At 37.2% G+C, this 16871-nt stretch overlaps 1 protein-coding gene and 1 long non-coding RNA gene across 5 annotated transcripts in view; one reads left to right on the top strand and one right to left on the bottom strand.

Annotated features, from left to right (window-relative positions):
- The window catches only part of LOC306995732, a 73504-nt gene that overhangs the window by 25375 nt on the left and 31258 nt on the right, over positions 1–16871 (bottom strand). The window contains exon 3 of one of the 2 annotated variants that reach the window (XR_013796924.1): positions 13783–13896. The exons of the other annotated variant lie outside the window; for it this stretch is intronic. This is a non-coding gene — a long non-coding RNA (uncharacterized lncRNA). The remainder of the gene's footprint in view (positions 1–13782; positions 13897–16871) is intronic. 2 annotated transcript variants of the gene reach the window in all.
- On the top strand, positions 10366–15847 carry isl1a (ISL LIM homeobox 1a). 3 transcript variants are annotated; one of them, XR_013796923.1, is made up of 6 exons: positions 10366–10660; positions 11244–11433; positions 12114–12373; positions 13677–13963; positions 14168–14424; positions 14564–15824. XR_013796923.1 is itself a non-coding variant. In XM_079607589.1 (6 exons), the coding sequence occupies exons 1-6, from the start codon at positions 10633–10635 to the stop codon at positions 14678–14680; spliced, it is 1050 nt and encodes a 349-aa protein (XP_079463715.1). In that variant the 5' UTR covers positions 10366–10632; the 3' UTR covers positions 14681–15847. The 3 variants fall into 3 exon arrangements, 2 of the variants coding, with proteins under 2 accessions (XP_079463715.1, XP_079463716.1); XM_079607589.1 differs by having other exon boundaries at positions 14257–14424; positions 14564–15847; XM_079607590.1 differs by having other exon boundaries at positions 13680–13963; positions 14257–14424; positions 14564–15822.

Here is a 16871-nt window from a genome sequence, read left to right as displayed (position 1 = left end):
TCGCCGACAGATCGGGTTGTTATCGCGTGCAAATCGCGGGGGATTAGCGGCCGATGAACGCGCGCCAATCTGTTAGTATGAAAGAGCCAACAACGCATCAAAGACGCTCGCAGACGCGTCGCCGAGCCCAGAAAAATATCTAGCATGCTAGATATCCGGAGCTGTCGCACGACTCAACCACATGTGATGTCATGAGCTACAGCCAATCAGAGCAAGGCATAGGTTGAGGTCACCGGGAAAATACCGTTTATATACTGTCTATGGAAAATACGCGTTTTTTTTCAGAGCAAATCATCGCGCAAACAGTTTGCAGCACTAATTTCTGTCTGACGTCTATATTCAAACAATGACTCGCGTGTTGTGTACTTGTGTTCTTCTTCGCTGGGTGGCGCGCGTGCTGTATTGAATCATTTTCGGTTCGTTTTATCGCGTGATTTTTCATGACAAAACGTGGTTTGTAGCCAAGATATAATCGTTGGGTGACAGAGTTGTTGTCAACTCGTGTAGTGAGTTACCTCCTGTTGCGGATCAATCACGTTGTGTCGTGTGGTGTGAACAGCTCAACAACTTGAACACTCCTGATTTCACAGAGAGCAAGTCATGTAGTGTGAACTGCACAGTTCAGCCCAACGTTTTAAAATCCTGTAGTGTGAACTTGCCTTTAGTCAACTATGGTCGCAAGTTCCGTCGTTATCAGCATAGTTTAACGATTTGGTGTTTCTCGAAACCATCGTTCCAACGAACGTTCGCAAACAGCATCGCAAACTTGTGTGGTTGGAACGACAGCTCTCGAGCTGTGGTTTGAAGCATAGTTTCTAGTTTACATGAGATATAGACTGAATAAATCCTTATCTTTAGCAAAATAAGCAAGCTGACATTCAGTGCAACCCGTGTTATTTATTTAGAATACATACAAATGTAATTTACGTCTTTTAGTTTGTCAAGAGATTTAAAACACCGTTTTTGAAGACTGTGTGCATGTGCGAACGTGCTCTACTATGTAAGAACGAGCCAAATATTGAGTCTGGAAATAAAGCAAAATAACTGAGAAAAATTAGAAATGGTCTTCAGATGCCATGTCTGTAACTTATGACAAAATTTAGCGTTAATTCGATCTCAAACAGATTAATTAAAATAATTTATTAGTCCACCACGTGCGAGACGTCATAAACCAACGTGGTTGAACGATACTTTGCGACATACGGTTTCGGGAAACAGTCTTGACTAGCTAGTTGATTTCTCCAACGATGCATCGTACTATGGTAGTTAAGCAACGAGCTATATAGTTGTACGGGAAACGCACCCCTGAACGTTTAACCTATATAATCGTCATCTGTTGTGGATTAGCAATCAAGACAAGTCTATATAAAGCACCTACAGGCGGAGGTACTGACAAAATGCCTGGAAAAAAAATAGATACCTTTCAAAAAGATTACATTAAAGAGTGCCCTTACTTAACAGGGAGGAAGATGAGGAGGTGGAAGAGGAGGACGACGACTAAGATGGCATGGGACCACATGATGGCCAACCAAGAAATCGCCAATACATGGCTGGTTTTCGTGCACGTTATTGACAGATTTTTTTGAATTCATCCCTATATTTCCACATTACTTCTTTTATATATTTTTTTGTTAATTCATTTAATTTAGGTGTGTATTTCTATCTTTTTCTTCCCTTTTTAATTATTTCATTTATAAATTCATGTAAACAAAAAACAAGTAAAATAAAGTGTACAATAAAGTACAATAAAAACATTATTATATACGTTGCAGTGTGTTAAATCTAGATAAAAGTGTAATCTGCCGGTTGTCCTGCAGGTGAACTCATAAATCTGTCTTCTTACGATGCACTTGGGGATGTACGATTACTCCAGAGCACTCGTAGTTCTACGAAGATTTTCAAGTGCTACTTAAGCTACGATGCTTTTGGGAAACAGACCATAATATTAAGATCAGTCGTACGATCGTTTTTACGATCAACTTAGGCTTACGATGCTTTTGGGAAACGCAGCCCTGGAAAGTAATATGTGACCCTGGACCACAAAATCAGTCTTATGTGTCATATCTTTTTTTTTTAATTGAGATTTATATATCATCTAAAAGCTGAACAAATAAGCTTTCCATTGATGTATGGTTTGTTAGGATAGGACAATATTTGGCCGAGATATTTCAAATTTTTTAAATCGGAAACTATTCAAACTATTTGAAAATCGGAATCTGAGGGTGCAAAAAAAATCGAAATATTGAGAAAATCGCCTTAAAAGGTGTCCATTTCTGTTGGCGATTGTGCTGCATCCACTCACAAAAATAACATTTTGATATATTTAAAGTAGGACATTTACAAAATATCTTCGTGGATCATGATCTTTACTTAATATCCTAATGATTTTTGGCATAAAATAAATAGATAATTTTGACCCATACAGTGTTTTGTTGGCTATTGCCACAAATATACCCGTGCGACTTATGAGTGGTTATAGTCCAGGGTCACATATAGCCTAAATTAGTAAAATACTACTTGATGGGAATTTTTATACATTTTCCAGTTATGCCAAGCCCTAAAATATTTATTCAGGTAGAAATTGGTAAACAACTGGTAAAGCCATGGGGCCTTCGAATATTGTTGTGGACAACGGGGACCCATCGTTCTAGATGAATGCATTGATTGAGGACATTTATCCATTATATGCATTGAATATTAATTCATCATATGCATATACTATAATTTTGTAAAGCCTAAATTCACTCGTACAATTTAAAACAACTGATTTTAGTTTTTGGTTGTAAGACAAAATAGTAGGATTTTTAATATTGGCCATTTAGTGGTTATTGGCCATAACAAGAAAATAAATAGGCCTATTGGCTTATTTGTATCAGAAAGAATTTTTAAGTATCAATGCATCTCCAAGTACACCTAATGAAACATTATAGCAAACGACCTTTGAATTTCTATCATTATGTCCAGCACACACTGGACAAGGAGGGGTGGTCTCTTCAGCATCTAGCAGAGAATGATCACCTTGCAGGAAGATCATCCGTAATGCCTAGACAGCCACTCAAACCGAGAGCTTTTGAGAAGATCTCGGCGCCACACAACAAACAAACCACTCCCTCAGCCTGATACATCAGCCGGCTGCACTCTTACTGCTCCTCCCGGTCTGTCAGAGGACAGCAAAACCCCCATTTACTACACCCACAAATCCCCGCTAATCTGATGAAGAAAGAAGATTTGCTTTCCATTTGATGTAACATATCAGTTTGATTCAGCATTTGGTACAAAATTATTAGAGACGGCTCTGAGAAGGTTGAATGAACGTGTCATGTTTATGACAGCGCGACACTAGAGTTATGATGGGAAAAAGCAAGAAAGTGATAGACAAACCAGTGGTCTAGAAGATAACTGAATATTCAGGAGTCATTAAACTGAGATATGAATATGTATTAAGGACATAATTTTATATGGTTTTATCAATACAGCTGAAATTTGCATCGATAATATGTTATGAATATTCAATAAGTCATGTTTCATTTATTGCATGCGCGATGTGACAGCATCAATGCTGTAATGTTCGAGGGCTGAATGAATAAATTCTTTACATTAGAATTGTACTTCTAATGATAGAGACAAACGCAGCACATAATTCAGCAACAAAGAGGAAGGAAGAACAGTATGTGCAATTTGGCCATCATTAAAAAATAAGCTATTAAATTACAATTACACTTAATAAAATATCTAAAAAAACAAAATAAATCCGGTATGCTCAGAAGTTCTAATAGATAATTCAAGGCACACTTCCAGTTCACAGTTATAAAAGCCTTCATTAAACTGGCTGTTCTGTTCCAAAGTAGAAACATTTTAAAAAGAAAACAAATAATGGTACCCTGAAGAAGGCATTCTTTGCCAAAACATGTGGGTGTGCAGCCCATTATTTGTTTTCCTTTTTAAAATGTTTTCTTTTAAAAAAATAGGCACTTTAATAAAGGCTTTTTAACTACTTGAATTTGACGTGTGCCTTGGATTATCCATTTCAGATCATACAACATCTAGCTTGAGTTAAAAGTGAGTAATTCCTCATGAGTTAAAAATGTATCATTTTTAACTCATCTAAAAGGTTTTACACATTTTTGAAAAATATAACAAAGTATGTTTGGCCCCATGAGACTCAGTAGCCTAAAGGCGGTTTAATTCTATATGTAAAGCAGGTTGCCAGGAGCTGCCATGTTGAGATCACATGACTAGCCTTGTCTGGTTACTAATAAGGCGAATACCAATGTCAGTACTCATACTACTACTCAACTACTCATTGTAAGTTTACTTGTATAGTATTTCTGCATGGCTCATGGAGACACGGAACAAACAAACAGTAACAAACAGCTCTAAATAAACTTCATGGATCCACACCCATTGGTGGTACTATAAAATCTAAAACCACTGGGCCAAAGAAGAGCCTTGGCACATACAGTAACTAACTTAAATCTAATTTTGAATCCATTTGTCAATCACTATTAATAATCGACACTGTTCAAATAATAAACTTATTACAGACATCTGAACATCCTCGCTGTTGGTGCATCAAACTCGCTCTTCCATGCTGTTGTGTACGAAATGCCTTTAAGAGCGTTGAACATTGCCGTCAGCCATAGCCATGGGCAAAGATCCAGCCAAGGGACAAAACAAGAGGAGGTGGGAAGCATCACATATAATCGTCTCTGACACATCATCACCTTCATTGTGCCTCTCAGTCCGACCGAAGCCGAGGCGAAAAGGTTTGTGGTGCTGGTGCTGAGTTTAGGCAGTAGTCCTGCGCACAGACCCAGGAACACCATCTGTCACTCTGGTGTCAAGTGGCACTTGTCTTCAGTGATTAGCATTGCTGCTTCAGGTAGGCCATGACTAAGGCAACCATATGGTCTGTGGCTCTGTGTGACCACAGTGACCCAGATGAGATCTTCACCCCTCTGGCTTCTCAATGATGACACGGAGTGGACAGACTCATGTGTGAGCCGTTCATTCTGACAGCTGAAAATTCAGCCAAAATTAAATAGAAACAAAAGACTTTGATAAGGCCGTCTGGAGACGTCTTACGCAAAAGAGGAGCAGATTACTTGCCTTGACTTCAAGAAAAGTATCACTGACACCATATTCAAAGCTGAAAGGTTTTCAGTGGTACAAATAATGCATCAATAGCACTTCTGTTGATGATAATTAGTTATTCGCAGTAAAATAGCCAAAACACAGGACACATTTCTGCCTAAAGAGTTTGCCTGGTCTTAATTACATTCATTAAAACGTTTTTACCTTGAGTAACAAATAAAAATGACCTAAAGCCAAGGTCTTCATGGTGGGCAGTGAGTGAAACAGCTTTCATTTCTTTCCGGCTCGGATATAAATATGGCTGACAGCCAGTACATTGCAGCTACTCTGAGATCGTGTGAATATTATTGCTATCCACAAGGTGCAGAACGTTGCAGCTTCTGATGCATATACAAGACAAAAACTGCTAATGGAACACTAAATTTCCAAGTTTCCAAATTGGGGGTTTTGCAGTAATGCCATAGAAGAACTATTTTGGGTTCCCCAAAGAACCTTGCAGTACACAGGTTTATTTTTTCTTTGTGCGATGAACATTATAATAATCTAATCTTTTCCACTGAAGAACCTTTTATGCAATGGAAATGTTCCCTGGATGTTAAAGGTTCTGAATGGAACCATGGATGGCAAAACCCCCTTTATTTTTTAAAAGTGAAAGCACAGAAGAAGAAAAAACATCTCATGCATTCAATTGAGTATTATAAACAAACCAGCGACAGACTCTAGCCCATAGCTGTTGTTGGAGTTAATTAAAGTGAACTGATTAGTATCAGCCAAAGATACTGAACAATCTGATACCCGTATGGCTCATCTGACTGAGGAGGTTAATTAGAGAAGCAAAAGGTCTATCATTTTTCTGCAGCGATGCATGAAATGTAATAGACAAATAAACAAAAGTAGAAGCCTAAAATTACATTATACCAAACTTTTGTGATATTTATTTGCAAGATAAGTGGAAAAAAAAGATGGAAGTGCAAAACATAAACTCACCCATTTCAATGAAGAAGTAATTGAAAATTAATATTTTAATAATAAAAATACAAAGCACAATGTTCCAAAAAGGTGCATACACACAAAAAAATGGTGCAAAAGATGATACCCTTTAAAAAGGTTCTAATATGTACCATTTAGGTACTGATATGTACACTTTTGGTACCAATATGCACTCTTTAGGTAAAAAGGTGTACCTTTTTAAATGGTGCCGCCCCAGTGACAGCTTTTGTACCTTTTTCTCCTGAAAGTGTAATCCAGCAGCTATCTTCTTAGTGTTCCTCTAAAAAATTCCATAAATGGAAAGAAAATACACTGGATACGGCACCTAACAATGACAAAATCACTGATGTCTCTGTCATTGTGAGGGGGCAGAAGCCTCTTTTTAAAGCTCTGTGATTTTCTTGCTGAAATGTGTGTGTTTTCAGCACTCTTCCTCAGAACATGCTAAACTGTAATCACAACGAGTCATTTTTAAAGGCAGAGAAAATCTAGCGTAGACACACTCGCACACACTGAAACGCAAACACACAGTTGCTTAGTGTGAAGAGATCTCAGCTAGAAAAGAAAGCATTAGGTCTAAAGAAATGATGACACACGCACATACACACACAAAGTAGCTGAAATGCTGCTCCTGCCATTCATCTCGAAGGACTCCTGCTGAGCTGTAAGAACCGGGCTACTGTGGCTGAGGGAGACTTCTGCATCAAATCTAACCACCTAAATTTACAAGCACATTGAGACTTCTACTCCTGAAAATGGCTGAGAGAGCACACGCCGCCGCGGTCTTTGAGAACAAAACACTGCAACCATATAAACAATTCATTAAAAAAATCTATAACTGGTACCCTATAGTAATGTCACACATATACAGGTACCTTTCCAAGTGAATACATGCATCCAAGCACTTCAGTCTGAGAGGCCGAGAGGTTGTTCAAAGCAACACATCACAAAATAGATTCGCTTCTTCTCTATCTTTCTCTCTCTCCATACCTAGGGAACTAATGCATTCTATTGAACTGAATGACATTATATAAACTGTATTTTGTCAATAGCACACATCCTTCAGGTTATGCCCTATCCTCCATTACCCCTCAGAGGCATTCCCAAATTCAGCCAAGCTGGTGAAGGTGATCAATGAAACTGGAGGTTAATGAGGTCATGATAAGGTTCATACTTCTATTCAGACAAGCAAAGGGATACTAAAAATCTGAATCCTTCAGCTAGCTCTAACATCATCTTCATTTATCGGCTTCGTTATTATTAGCACAATTAGAAACTTAAATAAAAAAATTATATAAAGAGTTAAGGCTGTAATGTTAATATATATATATAACCAAATTGGTAACACTTTACAATAAGGTTTCATTAGTTAACATTAGCTATTTAGTTAACATGAACTAAGAAAGAACAATAATTCTACCACATTATTAAAATTAAAAGTTGCATTTGTTAATATTACTGTGAATGAACATAAACAAACAATGACAGTATTTTTTTTTAAATAGCATGATAAAAGATGAATAAATACTGAAACAAATGTATTGCTCATTGTTAGTTCATGTTAGTAAATACATTAACTAGGCTAATGTTAACAAATGAGGGCTTATTGTAAAGTGTTACCAATTAAATAAATAAAAAACAAATCCTCAAATGTGTCTTGTTTTGCTCCTCCCTGAGATGTTATCCAGTGATTATCATACAGTAGGGATTGTAGGTTTTCTTGTTAAGAGTATGACACAGAGTAACATGAATACTTTAAGCCTTAAAGCAAATAATCATTGTTTTGAGATCATTGATGGATCTTCGTAGGTTTGAAATCAACATGCACAAGTAAAGTTGTCATATTATGATCGAAAACATTCCATGGATATTACCGGTAAGTCCACAATTAATCAGAGTGTTTGTTTTACCATAATAAGACTGAACATCCTAGATTTGGGTTGGGATTAGGCTGTTCGTAATTATAGATTTGAAATTTGATGATTTGGGTGGAGCATTGCTTACAAGAAAACAGCATATCCCAGCACCCACATAAAAAAAAAAACCTTATTACCATCGTGACATGTCGATGAATACATTGTCCCTCTTTAATTGATCATAAGGGTAAAAAAAAATCTGTCAACAACAGTTAGCAAAATATACAAATTGCTTATTGGAAATGTTTAAAATCAATGTTGCTGAAGAATATACCTTTACAACTGGTTTTATTCTTGTTACGTAATTCCCTTTGATGCACTTTTTGATGTTGAACTGAATACACAGTGTATATAAGGATTCATTCAAACAATGTTGTAAGGATTTGATGAATTGTGGTCACATTGTATTGTAGCTATACAAATGCAAGCTGCTATAAATCATCCATCACTATTATACACACACACACACACACACACACACACACACACACACACACACACACACACACACACACACACACACACACACACACACACACACACACACACACACACACACACACACACACACACACACACACACACACTGTATACGCTGTCATTACACTAAACCTACCAGAAAACTTTCTGCATTTTCAAAAAACATCACTATGATTTACAAGGACAAGGATTTCAGATATTGCCATCTTTGTGGGGACATTTTGTCCCCATAATGTAGGGTTTACCAGGCCACACACATGCTCACACACGTTTCAAATCGGTCTCGCTGAGATCTCGTTCTCCTGCTCAAATAGTGGAGTAACATGCTGGGGTTTAAAGAATATTTTGGCATTGTCACTAACAAGGACCAGTGAAAATAGTTTTTCCCCAAATGTAACCATACAGCTGTGTAACTGTGATCTTACATATACGATATATCTAGTAATCCCAAGACAGAAACACGATGAGTATAACCTAGCAGAAACAATGCTTTCATCATTTGAAATGTTTCTTTCAAATAAGCTTTTAATTCTCAAATAGACTATTCGATGATGCACGAACCATTTAACGTGTATTAATGATCAATTAATTATTAACGCATATTATTATTAATATTTGAGCAGATTAGAGAATTAACAATGCAAGCTCTCGCCCATGTTTCCATATGTCTTTGTTAGGTGGGTTTGCTTTGGGTCATGTTGCTAACACAAGAGGGCGTGTTTGTGTCTGTTATAGCGACGCTCTGCTGACTGCAACCCTGCTGTCATATTTCGGCCACTTGGTTTGTCTTGTCCATCACTGTCAATTGGAGACTTACAGATTCGTTAAGATGGACTTTACATTTTTTTTTTGTCAATTTAAAAGACATTTATAACGATTCAAAATACATCTATAAAGTATTTTTTTAAATAAACAACCAAAATACAGTCAAATGTTAATCTAAATGATTTGGGTTGAAGTGACAGCTCATAGTTTAACTCCAGTACAAAAATAAAATAAAACAAAAATCAGTAAAACTTGCCATGTAAAAGGTTCAGGAGATTTGTCAACTCTGTGCTATATTATACCTGCTTGTTCAACCAATCCATCCCTTACATTGAGATTATATTATTACCACGTGCCTCGCGCAGTTTTAAACGGTCATTATCTGCAATTATGTGCTGTAATTGCGTTCTAGTTTGAATAGCGAAAACCCTGCGATGTGCCATCGATTTCAATCGTGTTATGCACCCCTGCATGTGTGCAACTGCCTAAATATAGCCTATAGCCTACGGATGTGCGCCTTTCCCTGCGAAAAGCTGTACACTGGTCGAGGGAGATCCACCTCACATGTCCGCCAGTCAAAACACAGATAGGATAGCCTATATTTACATCATTTAGCCTACTTCATATAATGCATTATTTATCATAACGACTTGATATAAAATATCCTACAAGAAGTTTCAGTTTGCACGATTTGTACGATGCCTATTTCAGTTGCCGTGAATATTGTTGAAATAATAGGCAGCCTACGAGCCTAATTGTGTTATTTTGAAAAAAAGTTTAAAAAATTGAATGCTAGAATATCATAACTTAAAACACTTGCTTCAAATTAGCATATCCAATACTGGTTTAGATAAACATTAAAGTAGCCAAGGCTAGCCTATATAGGCTACTTTAAATATGCAATGCTATGAACAATGATTTTTTTATTATTATAATTTTTTTTACTTTCAAAAATTTTCGGGTCTATTTAATTCGTCAAAAACGACAGAAATTAGAAAAATGTATGAATGAAATAATTAAAGTAAAATGCAACAACTCGTCGGCCTGGGCTCCTAACAGCTGGTCGTCTTTCCATAACCAATCAGCTTCTCATAAAGGTGACGTATGAGTGTCCTACGTCAGACCAATAGAGAGAGAGAAGAGCCGAAGCCGACGGAGTTTGAGAGAGGGAGAGAGAGATAGGGACAAGAGTGGCCCATCAATGCTGTGACCAAGCACAGGAGCTCAACACACACCCCTAACTCTAATCGCAAGCATCTCGATTCCGGGAAGTCCTGCAACACCTCGAACCCTCGTCCACTTTCCCACCTTCACAGATCAAAACACGGGCACTAAGGGCCTTCTGTCCGGTTTTAAAGTGGACCTAACACCGCCTTACTTTCTTGACATGGGAGACATGGGGGATCCACCGAAAAGTAAGTTATGCCTTAATGTCTATATGTGTCTGATGACACTTTACTGCTAAAACTGGCGATTTACAATGAACCATGCCTGTTTGCCGATCAATGCATGACTTTAAAAGTTTGTTTCAAAGTTGTCAATAGACCGAAGGGATCGTGACAAGATCCTCATAGGGGCTAATATCACTCTTCCTCAGTTTAAATCACTACAAACAGGGCCTTTTCCAAACCATTTAATGCATATTATTATTATTATTATCATCATGAATAAGAACAATTAGGCTAGATATGTCGGTTCTAATGTAGCCTAACATATTCTTTATTTCGGTCACTTGAAGTCATACAGGTTTCAGCATCCAGTATCGTTTTTAAAAAATGTAATAGTATCTTTTTTTTTCGACCCACAAATTGATAGTAGCCTATATCACTAGGAAATTAGGGCGATTCAAAACTTTTTTTTTTGTTCTTTTTTTTGGTGCGATTCAAAACTTACAAGATTGTAGGCTATAGTGCCTATAATTACATTTAAAATATATATAGGCTATATATATATTTAGCCTACATCATTTAAATTTCCTATGCTTTCTCTTTCAATCAGAAAAGCGTCTAATCTCGTTGTGTGTCGGCTGTGGGAATCAAATCCATGACCAGTATATTCTGCGCGTGTCCCCGGATCTGGAGTGGCACGCGGCGTGTTTGAAATGTGCAGAATGTAACCAGTATCTGGACGAATCCTGCACATGTTTTGTCCGAGACGGAAAAACTTACTGTAAACGGGACTACATCAGGTAACGCAGATCATTTAGGTCATGTTTTAGTTTTCGAGTGTGGATGTCTGAATGACAGTAACCTCTCATTATTCACTGGTGCATTACGGCAGCATGCTGTCATTCATTTTTTTGTAGGCTACTGGACAGCACCTATATGCTAATCTCTGGTCTTAAATGAGTCTGCAGTGCAATTACTCCACAATTATTGTAGGGCTTTGTTCATATGCAGTGTTGCCGCATGTAGCTTAACTCCACGAAATTTCATCGCAATATTGAAATACATTTTTTGATAGTAAGAATGTAGCATTATTTTAAGAGGCCACGCGTGAGGGACAAACACCACTGTTTAATAATACGCCAAAGAGAATGGTCATTATTATTTTTATTATTAATTATTATGAATGCTGTTATTTATTAATAATAATAGGCTAACAATAATTACAAAATAATTTTGATATTTACTAAATCATAGACCGACTTAATTAAGTCAATTCTAATGTGGTTGTCTTTTTTAATCCTTTGCATTTGTTGTTCTTACAATTATAATTTCGGTTATATGGTTAATTTCATATATTCAATATTTTTTATATTGTTCTCATATCGAGTAGGCTAGCTGTTGAAATCTTTAGGTGCCGTTTATTTTTAACCAAACACATTACACATTATAATGTAGCCTACTTGTGTTTCTCTTTTTTCAGGTTATACGGGATCAAATGTGCTAAATGCAACATTGGTTTCAGCAAGAATGACTTCGTGATGAGAGCACGCTCGAAGGTGTATCATATTGAGTGTTTCAGATGTGTGGCGTGTAGTCGGCAGCTCATCCCGGGAGATGAGTTCGCTCTGCGGGAAGACGGGCTCTTCTGCAGGGCCGACCATGACGTGGTGGAACGGGCAACAATGGGTGCTGGTGACCCATTAAGCCCATTACATCCGGCGAGACCTTTACAAATGGCAGGTAGGCATACTATTCTACAACTTACAAAGCGTTGTTTACTCAAGGACTCGGGGATTAGCCTATTTGTCTGGGGGAATTTATATAGACACAAAGCTTATGAACCTTTAAAAAAAGAACTCGTTCAAGACAAAAAAAAAAAAAAAAAGAAAGAAAAAACATGGCATTATATTTTAAGAGATTAAAACTTATGATTAATAAATGTTGTGTCATAACCATCCGCGAATTATGTTATTAAAAAGCCAAGCACAAGAGTGTGGTGGATTGACAGCATTACTCGTTTTTACTGTTTGTCCGTTTATAAGCAATTCCTACATGAAATAGATGTTCTCTGCTGATTAGAGTTCAACCACGCTTCAGCTTTAGGCTACTTGAGAAATAAAGGAGATCTTTTCACATTTAGAAAATGACATTTCATCTTAAATGTTGTAATGCTATAGGCCTATAAATAGAATACAATAACAATGTAGGTATGCGATTACTGTAAGAGCATTTGTCAGATGTTCTAAATAACTGTTTATTAAATTAAACTGATATTACAAATCAGAGTTGTTGATACTTCACATTTAAAGGCCCTCTAAAATAAGTCTTACGCGTTTAACTCGCAAATCACGCGCTATTGCTGTTCGATATTCACTGCATGAATCCACTTTATTTTTTAATATTCTCAATAATGCAAACCAGCACAAAATCAGTTGTTAATGCAGGTTTATTGATAGCCTACATGTTTTCAAGTCATGTCTTGAGCTGCACTGCGCGCGCACCTGATTATTTAAAATTCAGAGGTATGCACAGATTGGTTTAATTAAGTGTCGTAAACCTATCTATCTGAGTCATACTCGCCCTCCAAATTTATTGCATTCAGCAGGAACATATAATTTCCAGAAGAAGGATTGCAAACTATGGCTGCATTTCAAGTTAATTAAAAGGAAACTCTCTTCGCCAATACACGCAGAATTAAGAATTGCATCTGGGAAGAAATAAATGTCTAAAACGTAGGCTATTTGTACGCATATGGAGAGATTTCCTCTCGACCTCGGTCTCGAAAAAAGACCAACAAATATATGGAAAATATGAGAACACTAACACTCCGTCTTTCAGTGATTTTTTAAATGTATTGTTATTATTATTTCACATAATTACATCCACCTTAGATCGGCCCTCTGGTACCTCCGACATATTTGTTTAAATTACTTGTTTGACCGCTGGACATATAGGCCTATTCGCAATCTTCACACATTCAGAACATTATATAAGATCACTTTGCTTTCAACAATTATTAATCTCCGTTTGGTTTTTCTTGCAGCAGAGCCCATTTCGGCACGTCAGCCTGCGCTTCGACCTCACGTGCACAAGCAACCTGAGAAAACAACCCGCGTCCGGACAGTCCTAAACGAAAAACAGCTCCATACCTTGAGGACTTGTTACAATGCCAACCCTCGACCCGACGCCCTCATGAAAGAGCAGCTCGTTGAGATGACGGGTCTCAGCCCGAGAGTCATCAGGGTTTGGTTTCAAAACAAGCGCTGCAAGGACAAAAAGAGGAGCATACTAATGAAACAACTCCAGCAGCAGCAACCCAACGACAAAACGGTAAGATTAGAGGCTATAAATATTGGTTAGGCTATAGCTATATAATAAATATATAGCCTATAGCCTAACTCCGTATTGCATATGTCTTTAATTTCTAATGAGTCAATTCACGCGTGTCTATTGCTGATATCGTTGCAAATATCTTAATTAAAGCATGTACATTTTTCTTTTTAAATATAAAGTTTGTATTTAGGCTATATTCAGAACCTTAAGGTCTTGTCTTGTAGTTATGGCGATTTCAGTTATGGTCTCAGAACATCGAACTTCTATAAATTATTCGTGGTCATCTGCAGAACATCCAGGGGATGACGGGGACTCCAATGGTGGCGACTAGTCCAGAGAGACATGACGGTGGTTTGCAGGCAAACCAAGTGGAGGTGCAGAGTTACCAACCGCCTTGGAAAGTCCTGAGTGACTTCGCACTGCAGAGTGACATCGACCAGCCTGCTTTCCAGCAACTGGTGAGTGCGCAAAACTGTGCGTAAAGATATAATACCAGTAGCAGTATTAAAACCACCGCTAATACAATTCATAATAATTATAATATGAATAATTGATCAAACAATAATAATAACATACTCTTTAACTCTTCCGTTTTAGGTGAATTTTTCTGAAGGAGGGCCAGGCTCGAACTCCACAGGGAGCGAGGTCGCGTCAATGTCCTCGCAACTGCCAGACACACCAAACAGCATGGTAGCAAGTCCTATAGAGGCCTAGGCGAGTGGATTATCTCCTGCACCTGAAATTTGGGAAAGGACGTGTCCGGGAAGCAATCTCAGAGAGAGGCTCGAGAAGTTTCTTCCATCCCTGTCATTTCGGGCCGCTCCTGAATAAAAACCCGTTTACCAACTGCACGAGGCCTCTATATCGAAACAACCCCTGGTTGTATTTATACACTGTGATGACAATCATGGGATTTAAACACACTCCAACCGAGCAAGTCCAACGAGTGTTGCGAAAAGACCATTTAAACTCCAGCGAAAGTGGATCCAACCGGCGCACGTATTTACACACCGAACTTGACATGATCATTGCAGTGCTCCGCAGCCGCGTGGACCTGGTCGGCTACACTTTTGCCAAAAACCTCTCCACATTTTTCCACTTTTATGACAAATCAATGGACCTCTACGGATATAAGACGCAAGAGAACTTAGTCTAATATATACATATAGCCTACTTGTGTGCGCAACGTGAGTAGCCTATAATGAAACCAAGACTGTTTATTCTGTTTCTATAAAAAGATCGAAATGGACAAAAAGAGGGTAGTATGGCAGCCGAGGTCTACTGCGATTAGTTTTGTTATATGGTCTCTTTTCAAGAACTAAAGCATTGCAACAAGGTATACCTCTATTTTGCCACAAGCTGTGTGGGAATTTCATGTGTTTGTGTCCGTCCAAGAACTTTTTTCTTTCCCAAAGATGTGTATAGGTTTAAGTTAATATGACTGATTAGCTCTGGAGGTTTCGTTTTGTTCCTGTATTACAAAATATTTTATTATTTATTGTCGAAAGACATGCCACTTTTGTGTACTTTTACTTGCTGAAGAAGTAAAAAGGAAGAAAAGAATATTGTCGACTCCGAATGATCTATCATAATTGACGTGTCCTGTCGTTTGGTCAAAGACTGATGTAAGAACAACGCCATATGTAGAGTTATCTTCAGGAATATTTGATCAATAAACATTTGACGTGTACTGTAAGTAAACGGTCGGACACGTGGGGGTTTCTTAAATGTGACCATTTTGTAGCCTGTTTCTCGCATGTCAATTTGAGGTTTGGCAATTATAATAATATATCACACAAACAGAGGCAAGATGATCGTTTTATCATATAATGTGGTTACCAGCACTGCAAGCTGAATCACCCTTAAAGGGACAGTTCACCCAAAAATGAAAAATATGTTATTAGCATTTACTTTTTAAACGCTAAGAAAGTAAGTTAATCACTCGATGGTCTTTGAATATAGCATTGAGAAAGATGAGAAAAGCAACCTCAGCAGATGGCGTGTTTCATCACTTAGATTAACAGTGACTATGACTGGTCTATAAGAGAATCACCATGTTATTCATGTTGATCTGCAGCGAGCTTGCTAAAGTACAAACAATTAAGTAACAAAATTAAACATCAATATACAACTCTACTGACTTTCATGCCAATTGCTGGTACAATGACCTTGACAATGGCTCTTTACATGGCCCATGACTCTGGGCATAATTCCACTGAGCTTTTTCCTTTGTGCAGACAGTTGCTGCAAATCGAGATAATTTGGATGCTTAACATGCTTATCTAATAATGTAAATTACCTTTGCATGAATGCTTTATTTTTGTATACCTAGGTATTATTCTATACTGTACATTTTTGTAGCAAATACATTTTTTTTTTACTTAAAGGTAAAAAGACAGTCAAGGGTGGTTTTACCAAACTAAGATAGCTATTTTTGCCATTTCTATTTGCATTCCAATTAAAAGTAAATTAAGGCAAATTTAATTAGCCTTTCGGTTAAGCTTTACTGCTTTAGAACAAAAAGTAAAGCTTTTGTTCTAAAGCTTTTGTTCTAAAGAAAAAAACTATGTCAACATTACGTTAGGACATATTCAATGATAGTCCTTATAAGACAAATCTAAACATGCAAAGCTTTACTCATTTGTGAATGTCATAATCATTTCCTATTATTACAGAACTCTAAAAAGTAATTTAGTCCTGTCAAGCAAGTAAATAGTTTTTTATTTTAATAGCTGTTCCAGTGTTCAATATCTATAATTGATGTATAGATAGGCTTCATATAAATGAACAAATATTTTAATCAGCTTCTTCCTAATTTAAAAACAAGAAAGATTACCATTAGCACATTCTGCGTTTAGCTTTTTTTTTTTTTTTTTTTTTAATTCAGAAGTAATCAACGTTTTGT

The sequence above is a fragment of the Phoxinus phoxinus genome (genome assembly GCF_949152265.1).
Source record: "Phoxinus phoxinus genome assembly, chromosome: 3".
Lineage (NCBI taxonomy): Eukaryota > Metazoa > Chordata > Actinopteri > Cypriniformes > Leuciscidae > Phoxinus > Phoxinus phoxinus.
The sequence above is the reverse complement of the archived record's forward strand: the minus strand, read 5'-3'. Positions and strand labels throughout refer to the sequence as shown.